Source organism: Oncorhynchus mykiss, chromosome 16 (genome assembly GCF_013265735.2).
Source record: "Oncorhynchus mykiss isolate Arlee chromosome 16, USDA_OmykA_1.1, whole genome shotgun sequence".
NCBI lineage: Eukaryota > Metazoa > Chordata > Actinopteri > Salmoniformes > Salmonidae > Oncorhynchus > Oncorhynchus mykiss.
In genome coordinates, this window is record NC_048580.1 from 78277785 (window position 1) to 78300772 (window position 22988).

General features: G+C 45.6%; 1 protein-coding gene across 1 annotated transcript in view; it reads right to left on the reverse strand.

Annotated features, from left to right (window-relative positions):
- Positions 1–22988, reverse strand: part of LOC110492720 (constitutive coactivator of PPAR-gamma-like protein 2) — a 108810-nt gene that overhangs the window by 71646 nt on the left and 14176 nt on the right. The window contains exons 3-6 of the mRNA XM_036947862.1: positions 9624–9706; positions 9374–9502; positions 7871–7973; positions 7477–7544 (exon numbers count right to left, since the gene is read on the reverse strand). Coding sequence (XP_036803757.1) covers positions 7477–7544; positions 7871–7973; positions 9374–9502; positions 9624–9706 — 383 coding nt within the window. The remainder of the gene's footprint in view (positions 1–7476; positions 7545–7870; positions 7974–9373; positions 9503–9623; positions 9707–22988) is intronic.

Genomic DNA, 22988 nt, shown 5'->3' on the forward strand with positions numbered 1-22988 from the left:
ACTAGTCATATTTTGCACATCACACAGGACAGGCAATTTTGTTTTTAATCAAAAAGCTTTTTTTAGCAGAAATGCCTTCTAGAACATGACCCTAACCCTTCTAGAACATGACCCTAACCCTTCTAGAACATGACCCTAACCCTTCTAGAACATGACCCTAACCCTAACCCTTCTAGAACATGACCCTAACCCTAACCCTTCTAGAACATGACCCTAACCCTAACCCTTCTAGAACATGTAAACTTTCTGCCTTAATAACAAAGTTATATTCAAACTGTAAATAAGAAATACAATTGTTAAATTACGAGCCTAGTTGGTTTAGCCACAGAAAAAGACAGGATTTTTGGCTGAGCTAATGGATGGGCTGGACATGCTGGGAGAAGTGTTTGGATTGGTCTGCCATGTCGCATGCTTCAGTTGATAACGTGAGCTGCTCAGTATGTGTTGATAGTCCTTTCTACCACAGCGTTTTGGAACGCTATAACGTTAGCCATCGAGAACTGAAAAAGTTGCCACTTTTCTCAACAACATTGATGCCCTGAAATTAGCAGGTGCTGTTGACAAATCAGTCCGAGCTTCAAGTTCCTTGGTGTCCACATCAACAAACGATCATCGTCCAAACACACCAAGACAGTCGTGAAGAGGGCATGACCACAACTATTCCCCCTCCTGACACTGAAAAGATTTGGCATGGGTCCCCAGATCCTCAAAAAGTTATTCAGCTTGTGACGGCCCTGAATTATTTTGAGCCGTCTCAGTGCTTCTCCTTCCAATAGGGTGCTTTCCCTTTAATTCCCAATTAAATAGCCAGCATCAGCTGCGCAAAAAGGGCGTTTGTGATGGAGACGTGACTGAGGATGTGTTCCCAAAGCTTCTCTATTCCGGTTGTTTTGTTGCTGTTAAACGTGTGTTTTGTAGCCTGAGAGAGTTTACCCAGGATCGGATCCACTCTTTGCGTCCGTGGACTACACCTCTCTATTCTTCGTGGCCTTTCTCCGCTGGAGATCTGTTGGCGGATTGGATTGTCTGACTGACCGACTGACTACCACCTTTTTTGTATACGGTATTTCATTTGTTTTGATATGATGTATACGGTGATGATTTATGTAGTTAGATGTAGTTGAGGACTTAGTAAGAGCTGATACGCTTTAAAGTTCTGTGGTAAAATTGTTATATTGATTGTATGATTTAATACTGGGTTTACGCTACACGGAATGAACGGACAAACATTGCGTGACAAAAGTCACTTGAGTTCACTGAACTCCTTTACCGGGCGGGACTCTTTTTAGGCCCGAGGTACAGGACATTTCTGGAGGAACCAGAACTCATTGTGTTATATTATTATGTGTGTGTAATTCATTGATGTTGCTAATACAACCCACGCAAAAGAATACAGTTGTTTTGAAGTTCTTTTCAATGTTTTAAGGGTTTATGAAAAGTTGATTTCCCTCCTGACGTTTACATAAGTCCTTTGTATTGGTGTAGACTTGACGGACCAGATGGGACTCATTCCCTCCCAAACTAAAAGGAGAAACCAATGTTTTCTCTGGTAGGCACAACCTACCTGGCACCCCTATAAAAAATAACCTCAAGTCAAAACCGTTACAAGCTGCAACATGTATCACCACCTGGTAAGGCAACTGCTCGGCCTCCAACCACAAGGCACTACAGAGGGTAGTGCGTATGGCCCAGTACCTCACTGGGGTCAAGCATCCTGCCATCCAGGACCTATATACCAGGCGGTGTCAGAAGAAGGCCCAAAAAATTGCCAAAGACTCCAGCCGCCCTAGTCATAGACTGTGCTCTCTGCTACCGCACAGCAAGTGGTACTGGAGAACCAAGTCTAGGTCCAAACAGCTGCTACCCCCAAGCCATAAGACTCCTGAACAGCTAATAAAATGGCTACCCGGACTATTTGCATTGTCCACACCCCCAATTTTTATTTTTTACACTGCTGCTACTCTGTTTATTATCTATGCATAGTCACTTTACACCTACCTACATATTACCTCAATTACCTCAACTAACCGGTGCCCCCACACATTGACTCTGTACCGGAACCCCCTTTATATAGCCTCGCTACTGTTATTTTATTGTTGCTCCTTGAAAATAAATTATTGTATTTTTTATTATTTCAGTTTATTTTTTGTAAATACTTTTTACTTTTCACAACGCCTGTTGTATTTGGCGCATGTGACAAAAATTGATTTGGAAAAAGTTGTGATGAGCTACTTTCTGCACACACCATGGTCAGCATGAAACATATACCCTGATGAAGACGGCTTGGCTGTCGAAACATTGGTAATTACATTTTTGCATCTGAGCTCCTAGAGTGTGCGTCTCTCTTATTTTTCCAGCATGAAACAGTGACTTGAAACAACGCTGGCCAAACAAGATGCAGCTAAAAACAAAATGGAGTTAAATGGTTCCAGTCTGTCGTGAAGAGTGCATTCATGTTTCTAATTCAGTCAGAGAGTAATTTTAATTTCAAGTTAAAGCTGTTAGCCAGCTGGAGAACATTAGCTTGCCGGCTCGCTAGCTAAAGTTACATGTATGATCTGTGTAGTAATATTATTCTAATCAGAAATCCATTTGCATTTATTTTTATGGCCTAAATATTTGCCAGCTAACATTGAACAGGGTTGGTTAGCTTTAGCTACCTGGTTCATTGTTTAGCTAGCTAGCTAGCTAGCTAGCTAGCTAGCTAGCTATGTTTAAACAAGATACTTCACGAGATGATTACATGACCCATCCACTTAGCTAGCTAGATGTGTCTGGGGGTGATTACAGCCATCTATTGTATTTCATGAACATGTGTAGACAATAGTGACCCATCCACTTAGCTCAGGGATGCTTAAACTTTTTCAGCCTGGGACCTAAATAAAAATGTGTTTTTCTAGGACCCAAGCTTATGAAAACATGCAACTATACATAAATATGGTACATTACAATGTTATTTGTTTTAGGCTGACATAATGGCAATGTAATACCCATATACTGTATATAGCACTTCATGTTTATTTTTCCCCATTAAACACACAAATTAAACACAAATAATTTTCATTCTGAGCTAGAAGAAGACGTATTGATCACGTCACACAGATGTATAACAGAACACACACAGTCCTAATGAGGTGTGTGGCTGGTTGAACTTTTCAACAAGCAGGTCTATTCTGGGCTCAGTTTGAGACCGTGCAACCCTGAGGTCATGCTCAGTATTGAGTCTGTTTCTGTACTTGTTTTAAGTATGCCAGAGTTGATAACCCTGACTCACATTATGTGGTGCCAAACTGGACCAGAACATCTCCTGCTTTCTCAGTCAGGCAGGAGACCGCTTCCTGCTGTAGATGAACAACCCAGAACTGTGCGAGTGTTTGCCTCAAAAAACATCTCATTTCAATTAGTTTATTCCAGTACAGAATAAAACTAATTGTATTTTAACAGTTCCAAAAGACTTTCAACAAACATTTATACAGTAAAATGCACAGTAGGGCTGATTGTACATCTTCATATGTACTGTTAATTAGCTAGCTCCGGCTAACAATAGCTAGCTAGCTATTAGCTGTGTTCAAGGGGATTGTTTGAAAGAGAAACACTACTAGGAGAGATAGTACTCCCTTATGTCTGCTGATCATCACCTGTTATTAAGTGACAACAATGCATTGATAGCTGTCTAACTTGTCCACTGTCAAAGCCCTGTTTCCTGAAGCCCTGTTTCCTAAAGCGTTCCGCCCTGTCCTCAAAGAACTCCCTGGGTTTACCATCATGCTGTGGATGTTTGGTCAGGGTGTGTTTTAATTTGTTATTTTTGAGAGAGTCATGACTAAAGCACTGCACACACAAAACACATTGTGGGCACTCCTTGTTATTTCTCAAAGTTTGTATGAAACCACAGAAACAGTCATGACGATTGAGCTCAGTCAGAACTAGGGCGGTCATGAAATTATCATTTTTTAAATTTCACCTTTATTTAACCAGGTAGGCTAGTTGAGAACAAGTTCTCATTTACAACTGCGACCTGGCCAAGATAAAGCAAAGCAGTGCGACACAAAGCATGGCCAGCCATAGAAAAATGCGTATTGAAATGATCAATTATCGCAGATTTATCGGTGGTGAAAGTGTTCTCTAGCCTCAGTGCAGTGGGCAGCTGGGAGGAGGTGCTCTTATTCTCCATGGACTTTATAGCATCCCATGTAATATAGCCTACACCTTCACAATAAGTCCATTATTTATTTTAGACAGGCCTGAAGAAAATGTAGTCTATTTCAGAAGAACAGAAAAGCATACTCTGAAGTTGTCCTTATGTTACGCCCTGGTGTGGCTACACTAGTTCATTTAGCAGTGTTAGGAGCTACAGGACATAGAACTGACAGACGACCAAGAGCTCAAACCAAGTTTATTCACCCAAAGGGTCACAGCTGAACAAGGACATGTTCCCACCAGCACAAGTATACAGTTGAAGTCAGAAGTTTACATACACTTAGGCTGGAGTCATTAAAACTCACTTTTGAACCACTCCACAAATTTCTTGTTAACAAACTATAGATTTGGCAAGTCAGTTAGGACATCTACTTTGTGCATGACACAAGTGTTTTTTACAACATTTGTTTACAGACAGATTATTTCACTTACAGTTCATTGAATCACAATTCCAGTGCGTCAGAAGTTTACATACACTAAGTTGACTGCCTTTAAACAGCTTGGAAAATTCCAGAAAATGATGTCATGACTGTAGAAGCTTCTGATAGGCTAACTGACATAATTTGAGTCAATTGGAGGTGTACCTGTGGATGTATTTCAAGGCCTACCTTCAAACTCAGTGCCTCTTTGCTTCACATCATGTGAAAATCAAAAGAAATCAGCCAAGACCTCAGGAAAAAAATAGTAGACCTCCACAAGTCTGGTTCATCCTTGGAGCTATTTCCAAATGCCTGAAGGTATCACGTTCATCTGTACAAACGATAGTACGCAGGTATAAACACCATGGGACCACGCAGCCGTCATACCGCTCAGGAAGGAGACACGTTCTGTCTCCTAGATATGAACGTACTTTGGTACGAAAAGTGCAAATCAATCCCAGAACAACAGCAAAGGAACTTGTGAAGATGCTTGAGGAAACAGGTACAAAAGTATCTATATCCATAGTTAACGGGTCCTATATCAACATAACCTGAAAGGCCGCTCAGCAAGGAAGAAGCCACTGCTCCAAAACCGCCATAAAAAAGCCAGACTACCGTTGCAACTGCACATGGGGACAAAGATGGTACTTTTTGGAGAAATGTCCTAATGTTCTGATGAAACAAAAATAGAACTATTTGGCCATAATGACCATCATTATGTTTGGAGGAAAAAGGGGAGGCTTGCAAGCCGAAGAACTCCATCCCAACCGTGAAGCACGGGGGTGGCAGCATCATGTTGTGGGGGTGCTTTGTTGCAGGAGGGACTGGTGCACTTCACAAAATAGATGGCAAAACACTGGTTTATTTAAGGTCCCACAGTTTACTGTGCAGAAATCATACCATGAAGTCCAAGGAAATGGCCATAGATCTAGACAGAATTGTGATGAGGCGTATCTACACTACATGACCAAAAATGTGGGGAAACCTGCCCATCGAACATCTCATGGGTATTAACATGGAGTTGGTTCCCCCTTAGCTGTTCTAAACAGCCTCCACTCTTCTGGGAAGGTTTACCACTAGATGTTGGAACATTGCTGTGGGGACTTGCTTCCATTCAGCCACAAGCATTAGTGAGATCGGCACTGACGTTGGGGGTTAAGTTCAAGGCTCTGTGCAGGCCAGTCAAGTTCTTGCACAATGATCGACAAACCTTTTCTGTATGGACCTCGCTTTGTGCACGGGTGCATTGTCATGCTGAAACAGGAAAAGGCCTTCCCCCAAACTGTTGCCACAAAGTTGGAAGCACAGAATTGTATGCGTTAAGATTTCAAATCAAAATCAAATCAAATCCCCTTCACTGGAACTAAGGGGCCCAAACCATGAAAAACAGCCCCAGACCATTACTCATCCTCCAAACTTTAGTTGGCATTTTTCATTGGGGCAGGTAGAGTTCTCCTGGCATTCGCCAAACCCAGATTCGTCCGTCCGACTGCCAGATAGTGATGCGTGATTATTCACTCCAGAGAACACGTTTCCACTGCTTCAGAGTCCAATGGCGGTGAGCTTTACGCCACTCCAACCAACACTTGGAATTACGCCGGCTTGTATGCAGCTGCTCTGCCATGGAAAACCATTTCATGAAGCTCCCAAAGAACAGTTATAGTGCTGCTTTGCAGTTTAGAACTCGGCAATGAGTGTTGTAAAGATGGTTTGTCCTCGGTTACGTGCTACGCAGTCCCGTTCTGTGAGCTAGTGTGGCCTACCATTTCACGGCTGAGTCGTTGTTGCTCTTACCCAGACTTCCTAGAGCTGGCTGTCGGACCAAACGGGCATGGACCTTGGTCAGGGAGATGACCAAGAACCCAATTACCACTCTGACAGAGTTCCTTGGCTGAGATGGAAAAAAACCTGTCTGAAGGACAACAGTCTCTGGGATTTAAGTGGAGAGTGGCCAGACAGAAGCCTGTCTATCCTGAGAAAAAGGTACATGACAGCCTGTCATGTGAAGGCATGTGAAAGAATTAAAGCATAAAGGCAAAAGATTGTGGTCTGATAAGACAAAAATAAAATGTAAAAAATAACTTCGGCCTCAATGCAAATTTCTGGAGGAAACCAGGCACAGCTCATCACCCGTCTAACATCATCCCTGCCGTGAAGCATGGTGGTGGCAGCATCATGCTATGGGGATGCTTTTCAGCATCAGGGACTTGGAGACTGGTAAAGATAGAGGGAGAAATTAATGGAGCCAAATACAGGCAAATCCTTGATGACAACCTGCTTCAGCGTGCAAATGACCTTAGACTGGGGCGAAGATATATGTTCCAACAGGACAATGATCCCAAAGCATACAGCCAAAGCAATGCTGGAACAGCTTCAGAACAATAATGTTAAATATAGCTCCTATAAAGCCATTGAAAGGATTAGCCAAAGCCCAGACTTGAATCCCATTGAAAATCTGTGGAAAGACTTGAAGATTGCTGTTCACCGCCACTCCCCATATAACTTAAGAGCTTGAGAAAATCCGCAAATCTAGATGTACAAAGCTGATAGACATACCCAAGAAGATTCAAAGCTGATAGACATACCCAAGAAGACTCAAAGCTGGAATCGCCACCAAAAGGTGCTTCTACAAAGTATTGACTCGGGTGTGAATACTTATGTAAATTAGATATCTGTATTTTGTTTTCAATAAATGAACAAACATTTCTATAAACTTGTTTTTACTTTGTCATTATGGGGTATTGTGTGTAGATCGGTGAGAATTTGTTAATGAATGTTTAACTCCGGTTGTAACAACTAAATGAGGAATAAATAAAGGTGTATCAATACTTTGTGAAGGGACATCAGAGACTCCTACCTGGTGCTTTCCAGGCTGCATTGCCCCCATGTGGCCAGGAGGACTGCCAAAAGGAGCCGGACCAAACCCTGGCACCACACAGAAAGACAAATGGACACATCCAGTTAAGCAAGCCTAACGATTTCAGAGGAAAAGCACTTCTTTTCAGACTACAGTAGATATGATTGGCAGGTGCCTTAGCCCAGTGCTTCTCAGTCCTCTACTCAAGAACCCTCAGACGTCTCAATGTTGTTGGGACCAGCTCACCTGATTCAACTAGTCAGGGGCTGGAAGATTAGTTGACAAGTTCAATCAGGTGTGCCATCTCTGGAATAAACCAAATACATGGAACTGCTGGAGGTCCCCGAGGAGAGGTTTGAGTATGATGGCTTCAGCCAATGGCAGAGTTACTCACAAAGGTAGGGGGAGGGTCCCATGGAGAGTGGGCGTGGTTTAGAGGCAGATGAGAAATACTCCACAGCCTTCTTAAAACGTTCCACCTTATCCTCCATACGAGACTAGAGAGAATGTGAGCAAAAGAGAGGAGGGGTGACAGAAAGCTAGTGGTACTGTTATTTTGGCAGTCTCGACTTAAGGTACATGGCTTATAGATTGCAGGCCTGCATAGGACAAAGGCTAAGCAGCTAGCAGGATACTGCTCTGTTTCAGCTGGTATGGTCAGTCTAGCTGTATGTAGTAGAAGGTACTGCTCTGTTTCAGCTGGTATGGTCAAGTCTAGCTGTATGAAGGAGAAGGTACTGCTCTGTTTCAGCTGGTATGGTCAGTCTAGCTGTATGGAGGAGAAGGTACTGCTCTGTTTCAGCTGGTATGGTCAGTCTAGCTGTATGGAGGAGAAGGTACTGCTCTGTTTCAGCTGGTATGGTCAGTCTAGCTGTATGAAGGAGAAGGTACTGCTCTGTTTCAGCTGGTATGGTCAGTCTAGTTATATGGAGGAGAAGGTACTGCTCTGTTTCAGCTGGTATGGTCAGTCTAGCTGTATGGAGGAGAAGGTACTGCTCTGTTTCAGCTGGTATGGTCAGTCTAGCTGTATGGAGGAGAAGGTACTGCTCTGTTTCAGCTGGTATGGTCAGTCTAGCTGTATGGAGAAGGTACTGCTCTGTTTCAGCTGGTATGGTCAGTCTAGTTATATGGAGGAGAAGGTACTGCTCTGTTTCAGCTGGTATGGTCAGTCTAGTTATATGGAGGAGAAGGTACTGCTCTGTTTCAGCTGGTATGGTCAGTCTAGCTGTATGGAGAAGGTACTGCTCTGTTTCAGCTGGTATGGTCAGTCTAGCTATATGGAGGAGAGGGTACTGCTCTGTTACAGCTGGTATGGTCAGTCTAGCTGTATGGAGGAGAAGGTACTGCTCTGTTTCAGCTGGTATGGTCAGTCTAGCTGTATGGAGAAGGTACTGCTCTGTTTCAGCTGGTATGGTCAGTCTAGCTGTATGGAGGAGAAGGTACTGCTCTGTTTCAGCTGGTATGGTCAGTCTAGTTATATGGAGGAGAAGGTACTGCTCTGTTTCAGCTGGTATGGTCAGTCTAGCTGTATGGAGGAGAAGGTACTGCTCTGTTTCAGCTGGTATGGTCAATCTAGCTGTATGGAGGAGGTACTGCTCTGTTTCAGCTGGTATGGTCAGTCTAGCTGTATGGAGAAGGTACTGCTCTGTTTCAGCTGGTATGGTCAGTCTAGCTGAATGGAGAAGGTGCTTTCTGTATCCATGTATCCTATCTAGACAGTTATGAAATCAGAGGAGTAGACAGGGTGGAGTGGGGATTGAACCCCGGTCTCCGGTGGGGAGATGAGTACATGTGTCTAGAGCAAGGACATTAGCACTAGACCACAGGCTCTACACATTTTAATCTTTCTGGACAGTAATGTGATTTCTTGATCCAAGCAAAGTATTTAAATGTGTACCTGGGATTGGTTGAAGACGTCCCTGGCAACAGCGTCGAGGTTCCCCAGGTCTTTAAAGGAGGAGACGTACTCAGACACCGCCTTGATAACCACCTCACAGGGAGGCAGCACCAACTGGTGGGCACGCACCTAGAGGGTTAGAGGTCAGACACCGCCTTGATAACCACCTCACAGGGAGGCAGCACCAACTGGTGGGCACGCACCTAGAGGGTTAAAGGTCAGACCCCAGTGGAAGGGTTAAAGGTCATACCTTGAGTGAGGCCAGGGGGTGTTCTGGTCCTAAAAGGCTCCAGTGGAAGGCAGCCAGGTCCTCATCAGGGAGAATATGGTTCCCTACGGGAGGGAGAAAGAGACCGGTAGTAAATGATAAAGTGTAAAAGGCGTGTTTGGTTGCGTCTCAGGGATCGCACAGTTAATCGATTAAAGATGAAGACATTTTTCGGAAAGTTACGGTGATCTGCATCAATGAAGGATGACGCCGAGTTGAAGGATGGAGTTTTTCTGCCTAGAATCTCATTTAAGTTACTCAAGAGCTTTTTACAATCATTCTTTAAATTGATATTTGTTCCATTAGTATAGTTTTCTTTTTGTTAACTTCTTGGTGACAGGGGGACAGTATTGAGTAGCTTGGATGAATAAGGTGCCCAGAGTAAACTACCTGCAACTCCGTCCCAGATGCTAATATATGCATATTAGTAGTATTGGATAGAAAACACTGAAGTTTCTAAAACTGTTTGAATGATGTCTGAGTATAACAGAACTCATATGGCAGGCAAAAACCTGAGACAAATCCAACCAGGAAGTGGGAAATCTGAGGTTTGTAGTTCTATTTAAGCGATTGCCTATCCAATATGCTGTGTCTATGGGGCCAGATTGCACTTCCTAAGGCTTCCAGCAGATGTCAACAGTCTTTAGAAAGTTGTTTGAGGCTTCTATTGTGGAAGGTGGTCAAATAAGAGCTGTTTCAACAAGTGGACTAGGCTGAGGCCAATCATCAGTTGTTTACTGCACAGTCACGCGGGCTCACTGTGCCTTCTTTTTCCTCTGTAGTGAATACGCTATTGTCCGGTTGGAATATTATTGAAGACTTATTATAAAAAGACCCTAATGGTTTGATTGTAAACATCGTTTGACATCTACAAACTGTAAAGGAACTCTGACTTTGTCTGGATTTTGCACATTGTGCCTTTAGAATAGTGAACTAAACGTGAACAAAAACGGAGGTATTTGGACAAATATGGACGTAATCGAACATTTCTTGTGGAAGTGGGAGTGCATTCTGATGAAGATAAGCAAAGGTAAGTGAAGATTTATAATGCTATTTATGACTTGTTGACTATACCATTTGGCGGGTAAGTGTATGGCTTGCTTTTGTGGCTGAACGCTGTTCTCAGATTATTGAATATTGTGCTTTTGGCGTAAAGCTTTTTTGAAATCAGACACAGCGGTTGCATTAAGAACAAGTTTATCTTTAATTTTATGTAAAACATGTATCTTTCATCAAAGTTTATGATGAGTATTTCTGTTATTTGATGTGGCTCTCTGCAATTTCTCCGGATGTTTGAGGCATTTCTGAACATGGCGCCAATGTAAACTGAAGTTTTTGGATATTAATATGAACTTGATCGAACAACACATACATGTATTGTGTAACATGAGTCCTGGGAGTGTCATCTGATGAAGGTCGTCAAAGGTTAGTGATTCATTTGATCTATATTTCTGCTTTTTGTGACACCTCTCTTTGGTTGGAAAATGGCTGAATGCTTTCTGTGACTAGTTGCTGACCTAACATAATTATATGTTGGCTTTACCCGTAAAGCCTTTTTGAAATGGGACACTGTGGTTGGATTAACGAGAAGTGTATCTTTAAAATGGTGTAAAATACAGTGCCTTGCGAAAGTATTCGGCCCCCTTGAACTTTGCGACCTTTTGCCACATTTCAGGCTTCAAACATAAAGATATAAAACTATTTTTTTGTGAAGAATCAACAACAAGTGGGACACAATCATGAAGTGGAACAACATTTATTGGATATTTCAAACTTTTTTAACAAATCAAAAACTGAAATTGGGCGTGCAAAATTATTCAGCCCCCTTAAGTTAATACTTTGTAGCGCCACCTTTTGCTGCAATTACAGCTGTAAGTCGCTTGGGGCATGTCTCTATCAGTTTTGCACATCGAGAGACTGACATTTTTTCCCATTCCTCCTTGCAAAACAGCTCGAGCTCAGTGAGGTTGGATGGAGAGCATTTGTGAACAGCAGTTTTCAGTTCTTTCCACAGATTCTCGATTGGATTCAGGTCTGGACTTTGACTTGGCCATTCTAACACCTGGATATGTTTATTTTTGAACCATTCCATTGTAGATTTTGCTTTATGTTTTGGATCATTGTCTTGTTGGAAGACAAATCTCCGTCCCAGTCTCAGGTCTTTTGCAGACTCCATCAGGTTCTTCCAGAATGGTCCTGTATTTGGCTCCATCCATCTTCCCATCAATTTTAACCATCTTCCCTGTCCCTGCTGAAGAAAAGCAGGCCCAAACCATGATGCTGCCACCACCATGTTTGACAGTGGGGATGGTGTGTTCAGCTGTGTTGCTTTTACGCCAAACATAACGTTTTGCATTGTTGCCAAAAAGTTCAATTTTGGTTTCATCTGACCAGAGCACCTTCTTCCACATGTTTGGTGCGTCTCCCAGGTGGCTTGTGGCAAACTTTAAACGACACTTTTTATGGATATCTTTAAGAAATGGCTTTCTTCTTGCCACTCTTCCATAAAGGCCAGATTTGTGCAATATACGACTGATTGTTGTCCTATGGACAGTCTCCCACCTCAGCTGTAGATCTTTGCAGTTCATCCAGAGTGATCATGGGCCTCTTGGCTGCATCTCTGATCAGTCTTCTCCTTGTATGAGCTGAAAGTTTAGAGGGACGGCCAGGTCTTGGTAGATTTGCAGTGGTCTGATACTCCTTCCATTTCAATATTATCGCTTGCAGTGCTCCTTGGGATGTTTAAAGCTTGGGAAATCTTTTTGTATCCAAATCCGGCTTTAAACTTCTTCACAACAATATCTCGGACCTGCCTGGTGTCTTCCTTGTTCTTCATGATGCTCTCTGCGCTTTTAACGGACCTCTGAGACTATCACAGTGCAGGTGCATTTATACGGAGACTTGATTACACACAGGTGGATTGTATTTATCATCATTAGTCATTTAGGTCAACATTGGATCATACAGAGATCCTCACTGAACTTCTGGAGAGAGTTTGCTGCACTGAAAGTAAAGGGGCTGAATAATTTTGCACGCCCAATTTTTCAGTTTTTGCTTTGTTAAAAAAGTTTGAAATATCCAATAAATGTCATTCCACTTCATGATTGTGTCCCACTTGTTGTTGATTCTTCACAAAAAAATACCGTTTTATATCTTTATGTTTGAAGCCTGAAATGTGGCAAAAGGTCGCAAAGTTCAAGGGGGCCGAATACTTTCGCAAGGCACTGTACTTGTATGGTTGAGGAATTTTAATTATGAGATTTCTGTTTTGAATTTGGCACCCTGCACTTTCACTGGCTTTTGGCGAGGTGGGACGCTAGCGTCCCGAACGATCCCAGAGAGGTCAAGTCATTTGTCAATGTATTGTATCTTTGCCAATCTGCTGTGTTGCCAGACTTATTTGTCATTCCCTTAAACTGGCTGAAAGAGATGAGGCTATCAATTAATCATCTATCCATGGGGATTTGACAGTTAAGTCCGTTTCTTTATGGGAGAATGCCTAACCGGAATATAAACAGCAACACCTCCATTGGCATTCCTGTGTCTTCTGTAGATGTTACAACCATATATAGCCATATCTGTTTGAAAGGAATTGTCTGCTTTCTGTTGCTAGCAAGTGAACAATTTCATGAACATTGTTTCTTTGACTGAATAGTTGTTTTTCTAGCCAACTGTTTCTAGCTCAGCTAGCCTCTCGTAGGCTTGACACATTGGAAGTCCCTCACTGCAAACCATTGAATACTGTTTCCTGCATATTGTACACCAGTGGTTCCCGAACTTGTTATAGTCCCGTACCCCACTCTCAAATATTTTTTTTGTCATCATTGTAAGCCTGCCACACACACACTATACCACAGGAACAGCATGGATGTGTGGATGTGTGCATGAGGCAGATGCGGTGCCACTCGAGTTTCGCCACCAGGTAGAAAGGAAGGAGAGAGCAGGGACCGTTAGAGGCGGCTGGGAAAAATCTATTGAACAGTCATCCAACTTGGAAATCCAAGTCGGAAACTCTGGCATCTTTCTAGAGCTCTGACTGACCTGAAAATCAGCGTGATTTGACATGGTTGACCTTCAGATGCAGATTCCATCAGTCCAGAGAAATAAAAAATAAAAATACTTTCATTCATGCTCCAACCAACTGATGTATTTTGTTATCAAAGCTCGAGTTTAAAAAGATATGGTCTGATTAACAATATTGGCAGGCCAATCATATGCCGAGATGATGTATTAGGCCTACTGCCCAAACCTCATTCCTACAAAACTGTTTGTGTCAGGTTAATGTGTAAAAAATTATAAATCTGAGCAGTAGATCTCAGCTTGGTTTTTGACTGCAAAGGTGATCTGGACTCAGAAAAGGTTGGCGTTTTTATAAAAGATGGCGCCAAAGAACATGGCTGATGTTTTACATTCGCCCAACCAATTGTGCTGTTTTGTTAGTGTTTGCGTTTTGTGTAACTTATTTCTGAACTGATTGTGTACATATTGTTGCTGCTAACGTCTCTTATGACCGACAATAACTTCCGGACACCAGAACAGCTATTACTCACCGCAGACAGGAAGAAACTTTATCCTCTAACGAGTCTGACGAGAAGGATATCCTGCTTCACTGGAACAGGCCCAGAGCCACACCATTTGTGTGAAGAAAAGACGCAGGAAAAGGCACCCTTCTAAGAATCCGTAGGCGAGTGAGTAAACCCCCACTGCCGTCCGTCCTTCTTGCTAACGTGCAATCATTGGATAATAAATTGATGACCTACGATTAAAATTATCCTAACAATGGGACATTAAAAATGTACATCGTGTTTCACCGAGACGTGGCTGAACGACAATACAGACAATAGAACTATCGGTATTTCCATACACCGGCAGAAAAGAGAAGCTACGTCTGGTAAGACGAGGGGTGGGGGTGTGTATTTGTCAATAACAGCTGGTGCGCAATGTCTATGAAAGAAGACTCGAGGTATTGCTCGCTTGAGAGTACCTTATGATAAGTTGTAGACTACACTGTCTCAAGATAGTCTCAAGAGTCTCATCTGTATTATTCCTAGCTGTCTATTTACCACCACAAAGAGAAGCTAATAAATAAAATACAAATCGGTGTCCAAAAATACCGATTTCCGATTGTTATGAAAACTTGAAATCGGCCCTAATTAAATAATTGGTTGACCTCTAGTGATAACGCTATCGGTAGCCGATGTGAACAAAACCTTTTTACAGGTCAACGTTCAAAGCCGCTGGGCCAAACGGATTACCAGGACGTGTACTCAAAGCATGCGCAGACCAACTGGCAAGTGTCTTCACTGACATTTGTAACCTCTCCCTGACCAAAACTGTAATACCAACATGTTTCAAGCAGACCACCATAGTCTCTGTGCCCAAGGAGGCAAAGGTAACCTGCCTAAATGATTACCGCCATGTGGCACTCACCTCTGTAGCCATGAAGTGCTTTGAAAGGCTGGTCATGACTCACATCAACAGCATCCTCCCGGACACCCTAGACCCACTCCAATTTGCATACCAACCAACAGATCCACAGATGCACTCCACCCTTTCCCACTTGGACAAAAGGAACCCTTATGTGAGAATGCTATTCATTGACTACAGCTCAGCGTTCAACACCATAGTGCCCACGAAGCTCATCACTAAGCTAAGGACTCTGGGACAAAACATCCCTGTATTCCCTGTTCACCCACGACTGCGTGACCAAGCACGATTCCAACATTAAGTTTGCTGACGACACAACAGAGGTAGGCCTGATCACCAACAACGAGAGGTCAGAGAACTACCAGGACAACAATCTCTCCCTCAATGTGAGCAAGACTAAGGAGCTGAAAAGGTGGCCTGAACAGGCCCCCAACAACATTGACGAGGCTGTAGTGGAGCGGGTCGAGAGTTTCAAGTTCCTTGGTTGCCATATCACCTACAAACTAACATTGTCCAAGCACACCAAGACAGTCGTGAAGAGGGCACAACAAAACCTTTTCCCCCTCAGGAGACTGAAAAGACTTGGCATGGGTCCCCAGATCCTCAAAAGGATATTATACAGCTGCACCATCGAGAGCATCACCGCCTGGTAGGCCAACTGCTCGGCATCTGACCGTAAGGCACTACAGAGGGTAGTGCGAACGGCCCAGTACATCACTGGGGCCAAGCTTCCTGCCATCCAGGACCTATATAAAATAGGCAGTGTCAGAGGAAAGCCCATAAAATTGTCAGAGACACAGTTAAAGACTTTTCTCTGCTACAGCACGGCAAGCAGTGCCGTAGCACCAAATCTAGGACCAAGAGGCTCCTTAACAGCTTCTACCCCCAAGCCATAAGAATGCTGAACAATTAATAAAATCGCCACCGGACAATTTACATTGACCGCTCCACCTCCCTTTTCTACAATGCTGCTACTCGCTGTTTATTATCTATGCATAGTCACTTCACCCCCACCTACATGTTCAACTTACCTCAAGTAACCTGTACCCCGCACACTGACTCGGTACCCCTTGTATATAGCCTCCACACTGACTCGGTACCCCCTGTATATAGCCTCCACACTGACTCTGTACCGGTACCCCCTGTATATACAGTGCCTTGCGAAAGTATTCGGCCCCCTTGAACTTTGTGACCTTTTGCCACATTTCAGGCTTCAAACATAAAGATATCAAACTGTATTTTTTTGTGAAGAACCAACAAGTGGGACACAATCATGAAGTGGAACGACATTTATTGGATATTTCAAACTTTTTTAACAAAGCAAAAACTGAAAAATTGGGCGTGCAAAATTATTCAGCCCCTTTACTTTCAGTGCAGCAAACTCTCTCCAGAAGTTCAGTGAGGATCTCTGAATGATCCAATGTTGACCTAAATGACTAATGATGATAAATACAATCCACCTGTGTGTAATCAAGTCTCCGTATAAATGCACCTGCACTGTGATAGTCTCAGAGGTCCGTTAAAAGCGCAGAGAGCATCATGAAGAACAAGGAACACACCATGCAGGTCCGAGATACTGTTGTGAAGAAGTTTAAAGCCGGATTTGAATACAAAAAGATTTCCCAAGCTTTAAACATCCCAAGGAGCACTGTGCAAGCGATAATATTGAAATGGAAGGAGTATCAGACCACTGCAAATCTACCAAGACCTGGCCGTCCCTCTAAACTTTCAGCTCATACAAGGAGAAGACTGATCAGAGATGCAGCCAAGAGGCCCATGATCACTCTGGATGAACTGCAAAGATCTACAGCTGAGGTGGGAGACTCTGTCCATAGGAAAACAATCAGTCGTATATTGCACAGGCATTTCTTAAAGATATCCATAAAAAGTGTCGTTTAAAGTTTGCCACAAGCCACCTGGGAGACACACCAAACATGTGGAAGAAGGTGCTCTGGTCAGATGAAACCAAAATTGAACTTTTTGGCAACAATGCAAAACGTTATGTTTGGCGTAAAAGCAACACAGCTCATCATCCTGAACACACCATCCCCACTGTCAAACATGGTGGTGGCAGCATCATGGTTTGGGCCTGCTTTTCTTCAGCAGGGACAGGGAAGATGGTTAAAATTGATGGGAAGATGGATGGAGCCAAATACAGGACCATTCTGGAAGAAAACCTGATGGAGTCTGCAAAAGACCTGAGACTGGGACAGAGATTTGTCTTCCAACAAGACAATGATCCAAAACATAAAGCAAAATCTACAATGGAATGGTTCAAAAATAAACATATCCAGGTGTTAGAATGGCCAAGTCAAAGTCCAGACCTGAATCCAATCGAGAATCTGTGGAAAGAACTGAAAACTGCTGTTCACAAATGCTCTCCATCCAACCTCACTGAGCTCGAGCTGTTTTGCAAGGAGGAATGGGAAAAAATTTCAGTCTCTCGATGTGCAAAACTGATAGAGACATACCCCAAGCGACTTACAGCTGTAATCACAGCAAAAGGTGACGCTACAAAGTATTAACTTAAGGGGGCTGAATCATTTTGCACGCCCAATTTTTCAGTTTTTGATTTGTTAAAAAAGTTTGAAATATCCAATAAATGTCGTTCCACTTCATAATTGTGTCCCACTTGTTGTTGGTTCTTCACAAAAAAATACAGTTTTATATCTTTATGTTTGAAGCCTGAAATGTGGCAAAAGGTCGCAAAGTTCAAGGGGGCCGAATACTTTCGCAAGGCACTGTAGCCTCCACACTGACTCGGTACCGGTGCCCCCAGTATATAGCCTCCACACTGACTCGGTACCGGTGCCCCCAGTATATAGCCTCCACACTGACTCGGTACCGGTGCCCCCAGTATATAGCCTCCACACTGACTCGGTACCGGTGCCCCCAGTATATAGCCTCCACATTGACTCTGTACCGGTGCCCCCTGTATATAGCCTCCACATTGACTCAGTACCGGTACCCCCTGTATATAGCCTCCACATTGACTCGGTACCGGTACCCCCTGTATATAGCCTCCACACTGACTCGGTACCGGTGCCCCCAGTATATAGCCTCCACACTGACTCGGTACCGGTGCCCCCAGTATATAGCCTCCACACTGACTCGGTACCGGTGCCCCCAGTATATAGCCTCCACACTGACTCGGTACCGGTACCCCCTGTATATAACCTCCACATTGACTCTGTACCGGTACCCCCTGTATATAGCCTCCACACTGACTCGGTACCGGTACCCCCAGTATATAGCCTCCACACCGACTCGGTACCGGTGCCCCCTGTATATAGTCTCCACACTGACTCGGTACCGGTGCCCCCAGTATATAGCCTCCACACTGACTCGGTACCGGTGCCCCCAGTATATAGCCTCCACATTGACTCGGTACCGGTGCCCCCAGTATATAGCCTCCACATTGACTCGGTACCGGTGCCCCCAGTATATAAGCTCCACATTGACTCGGTACCGGTGCCCCCAGTATATAGCCTCCACACTGACTCGGTACCGGTGCCCCCAGTATATAAGCTCCACATTGACTCGGTACCGGTGCCCCCTGTATATAGCCTCCACATTGACTCTGTACCGGTACCCCCTGTATATAGCCTCCACACTGACTCTGTACCGGTGCCCCCTGTATATAGCCTCCACACTGACTCGGTGCCCCCAGTATATAGCCTTCACACTGACTCGGTACCGGTGCCTCCAGTATATAGCCTCCACACTGACTCGGTACCGGTGCCCCCAGTATATAAGCTCCACATTGACTCGGTACCGGTGCCCCCAGTATATAGCCTCCACACTGACTCGGTACCGGTGCCCCCTGTATATAGCCTCCACATTGACTCTGTACCGGTGCCCCCAGTATATAGCCTCCACACTGACTCGGTGCCCCCAGTATATAGCCTTCACACTGACTCGGTACCGGTGCCCCCTGTATATAGCCTCCACACTGACTCTGTACCGGTGCCCCCAGTATATAGCCTCCACACTGACTCTGTACCGGTGCCCCCAGTATATAGCCTCCACACTGACTCGGTACCGGTACCCCCTGTATATAGCCTCCACATTGACTCTGTACCGGTACCCCTTGTATATAGCCTCCACATTGACTCGGTACCGGTGCCCCCTGTATATAGCCTCCACACTGACTCTGTACCGGTGCCCCCAGTATATAGCCTCCACATTGACTCTGTACCGGTGCCCCCAGTATATAGCCTCCACACTGACTCTGTACCTGTGCCCCCAGTATATAGCCTCCACATTGACTCGGTACCGGTGCCCCCTGTATATAGCCTCCACACTGACTCTGTACCGGTGCCCCCTGTATATAGTCTCCACATTGACTCTGTACCGGTGCCCCCTGTATATAGCCTCCACACTGACTCTGTACCGGTGCCCCCTGTATATAGCCTCCACATTGACTCTGTACCGGTGCCCCCTGTATATAGCCTCCACACTGACTCTGTACCTGTGCCCCCAGTATATAGCCTCCACATTGACTCGGTACCGGTGCCCCCTGTATATAGCCTCCACACTGACTCTGTACCGGTGCCCCCAGTATATAGCCTCCACATTGACTCTGTACCGGTGCCCCCTGTATATAGCCTCCACACTGACTCTGTACCTGTGCCCCCAGTATATAGCCTCCACATTGACTCGGTACCGGTGCCCCCTGTATATAGCCTCCACACTGACTCTGTACCGGTGCCCCCTGTATATAGTCTCCACATTGACTCTGTACCGGTGCCCCCTGTATATAGCCTCCACACTGACTCTGTACCGGTGCCCCCTGTATATAGCCTCCACACTGACTCTGTACCGGTGCCCCCTGTATATAGCCTCCACACTGACTCTGTACCGGTGCCCCCTGTATATAGCCTCCACACTGACTCTGTACCGGTGCCCCCTGTATATAGCCTCCACACTGACTGTACCGGTACCCTCTGTATATAGCCTCCACATTGACTCTGTACCAGTACCCCCTGTATATAGCCTCCACATTGACTCTGTACCAGTACCCCCTGTATATAGCCTCCACATTGACTCTGTACCAGTACCCCCTGTATATAGCCTCCACACTGACTCTGTACCGGTGCCCCCTGTATATAGCCTCCACATTGACTCTGTACCGGTACCCCCTGTATATAGCCTCCACATTGACTCTGTACCGGTACCCCCTGTATATAGCCTCCACATTGACTCTGTACCGGTACCCCCTGTATATAGCCTCCACATTGACTCTGTACCAGTACCCCCTGTATATAGCCTCCACACTGACTCTGTACCGGTGCCCCCTGTATATAGCCTCCACATTGACTCTGTACCGGTACCCCCTGTATATAGCCTCCACATTGACTCTGTACCGGTACCCCCTGTATATAGCCTCCACATTGACTCTGTACCAGTACCCCCTGTATATAGCCTCCACACTGACTCTGTACCGGTGCCCCCTGTATATAGCCTCCACATTGACTCTGTACCGGTACCCCCTGTATATAGCCTCCACATTGACTCTGTACCGGTACCCCCTGTATATAGCCTCCACATTGACTCTGTACCGGTGCCCCCTGTATATAGCCTCCACATTGACTCTGTACCGGTACCCCCTGTATATAGCCTCCACATTGACTCTGTACCGTAACACCCTGTATATAGCCTCCACATTGACTCTGTACCGGTGCCCCCAGTATATAGCCTCCACACTGACTCTGTACCGGTGCCCCCTGTATATAGCCTCCACACTGACTCTGTACCAGTACCCCCTGTATATAGCCTCCACACTGACTCTGTACCGGTGCCCCCTGTATATAGCCTCCACACTGACTCTGTACCGGTGCCCCCTGTATATAGCCTCCACACTGACTCTGTACCGGTGCCCCCTGTATATAGCCTCCACACTGACTCGGTACCGGTACCCCCTGTATATAGCCTCCACACTGACTCTGTACCGGTGCCCCCTGTATATAGCCTCCACATTGACTCTGTACCGGTGCCCCCTGTATATAGCCACCACACTGACTCGGTACCGGTGCCCCCTGTATATAGCCTCCACACTGACTCTGTACCGGTACCCCCTGTATATAGCCTCCACATTGACTCTGTACCGGTGCCCCCTGTATATAGCCACCACACTGACTCGGTACCGGTGCCCCCTGTATATAGCCTCCACACTGACTCTGTACCAGTACCCCCTGTATATAGCCTCCACATTGACTCTGTACCAGTACCCCCTGTATATAGCCTCCACATTGACTCTGTACCAGTACCCCCTGTATATAGCCTCCACACTGACTCTGTACCGGTGCCCCCTGTATATAGCCTCCACATTGACTCTGTACCGGTACCCCCTGTATATAGCCTCCACATTGACTCTGTACCGGTACCCCCTGTATATAGCCTCCACATTGACTCTGTACCGGTACCCCCTGTATATAGCCTCCACATTGACTCTGTACCAGTACCCCCTGTATATAGCCTCCACACTGACTCTGTACCGGTGCCCCCTGTATATAGCCTCCACATTGACTCTGTACCGGTACCCCCTGTATATAGCCTCCACATTGACTCTGTACCGGTACCCCCTGTATATAGCCTCCACATTGACTCTGTACCAGTACCCCCTGTATATAGCCTCCACACTGACTCTGTACCGGTGCCCCCTGTATATAGCCTCCACATTGACTCTGTACCGGTGCCCCCTGTATATAGCCTCCACATTGACTCTGTACCGGTGCCCCCTGTATATAGCCTCCACATTGACTCTGTACCGGTGCCCCCTGTATATAGCCTCCACATTGACTCTGTACCGGTGCCCCCTGTATATAGCCTCCACACTGACTCTGTACCGGTACCCCTGTATATAGCCTCCACACTGACTCTGTACCGGTGCCCCCTGTATATAGCCTCCACACTGACTCTGTACCGGTGCCCCCTGTATATAGCCTCCACATTGACTCTGTACCGGTACCCCCTGTATATAGCCTCCACACTGACTCTGTACCGGTGCCCCCTGTATATAGCCTCCACACTGACTCTGTACCGGTACCACCTGTATATAGCCTCCACACTGACTCGGTACCGGTGCCCCCTGTATATAGCCTCCACACTGACTCTGTACCGGTACCACCTGTATATAGCCTCCACACTGACTCGGTACCGGTGCCCCCTGTATATAGCCTCCACACTGACTCTGTACCGGTACCACCTGTATATAGCCTCCACACTGACTCGGTACCGGTGCCCCCTGTATATAGCCTCCACACTGACTCTGTACCGGTGCCCCCTGTATATAGCCTCCACACTGACTCTGTACCGGTACCCCCAGTATATAGCCTCCACACTGACTCGGTACCGGTGCCCCCTGTATATAGCCTCCACACTGACTCGGTACCGGTACCCCCAGTATATAGCCTCCACACTGACTCTGTACCGGTGCCCCCTGTATATAGCCTCCACACTGACTCTGTACCGGTACCCCCAGTATATAGCCTCCACACTGACTCGGTACCGGTGCCCCCTGTATATAGCCTCCACACTGACTCTGTACCGGTGCCCCCTGTATATAGCCTCCACATTGACTCTGTACCGGTGCCCCCTGTATATAGCCTCCACACTGACTCGGTACCGGTGCCCCCAGTATATAGCCTCCACACTGACTCTGTACCAGTACCCCCTGTATATAGCCTCCACATTGACTCTGTACCAGTACCCCCTGTATATAGCCTCCACATTGACTCTGTACCGGTGCCCCCTGTATATAGCCACCACACTGACTCTGTACCGGTGCCCCCTGTATATAGCCTCCACACTGACTCTGTACCGGTGCCCCCTGTATATAGCCTCCACATTGACTCTGTACCGGTACCCCCTGTATATAGCCACCACACTGACTCTGTACCGGTGCCCCCTGTATATAGC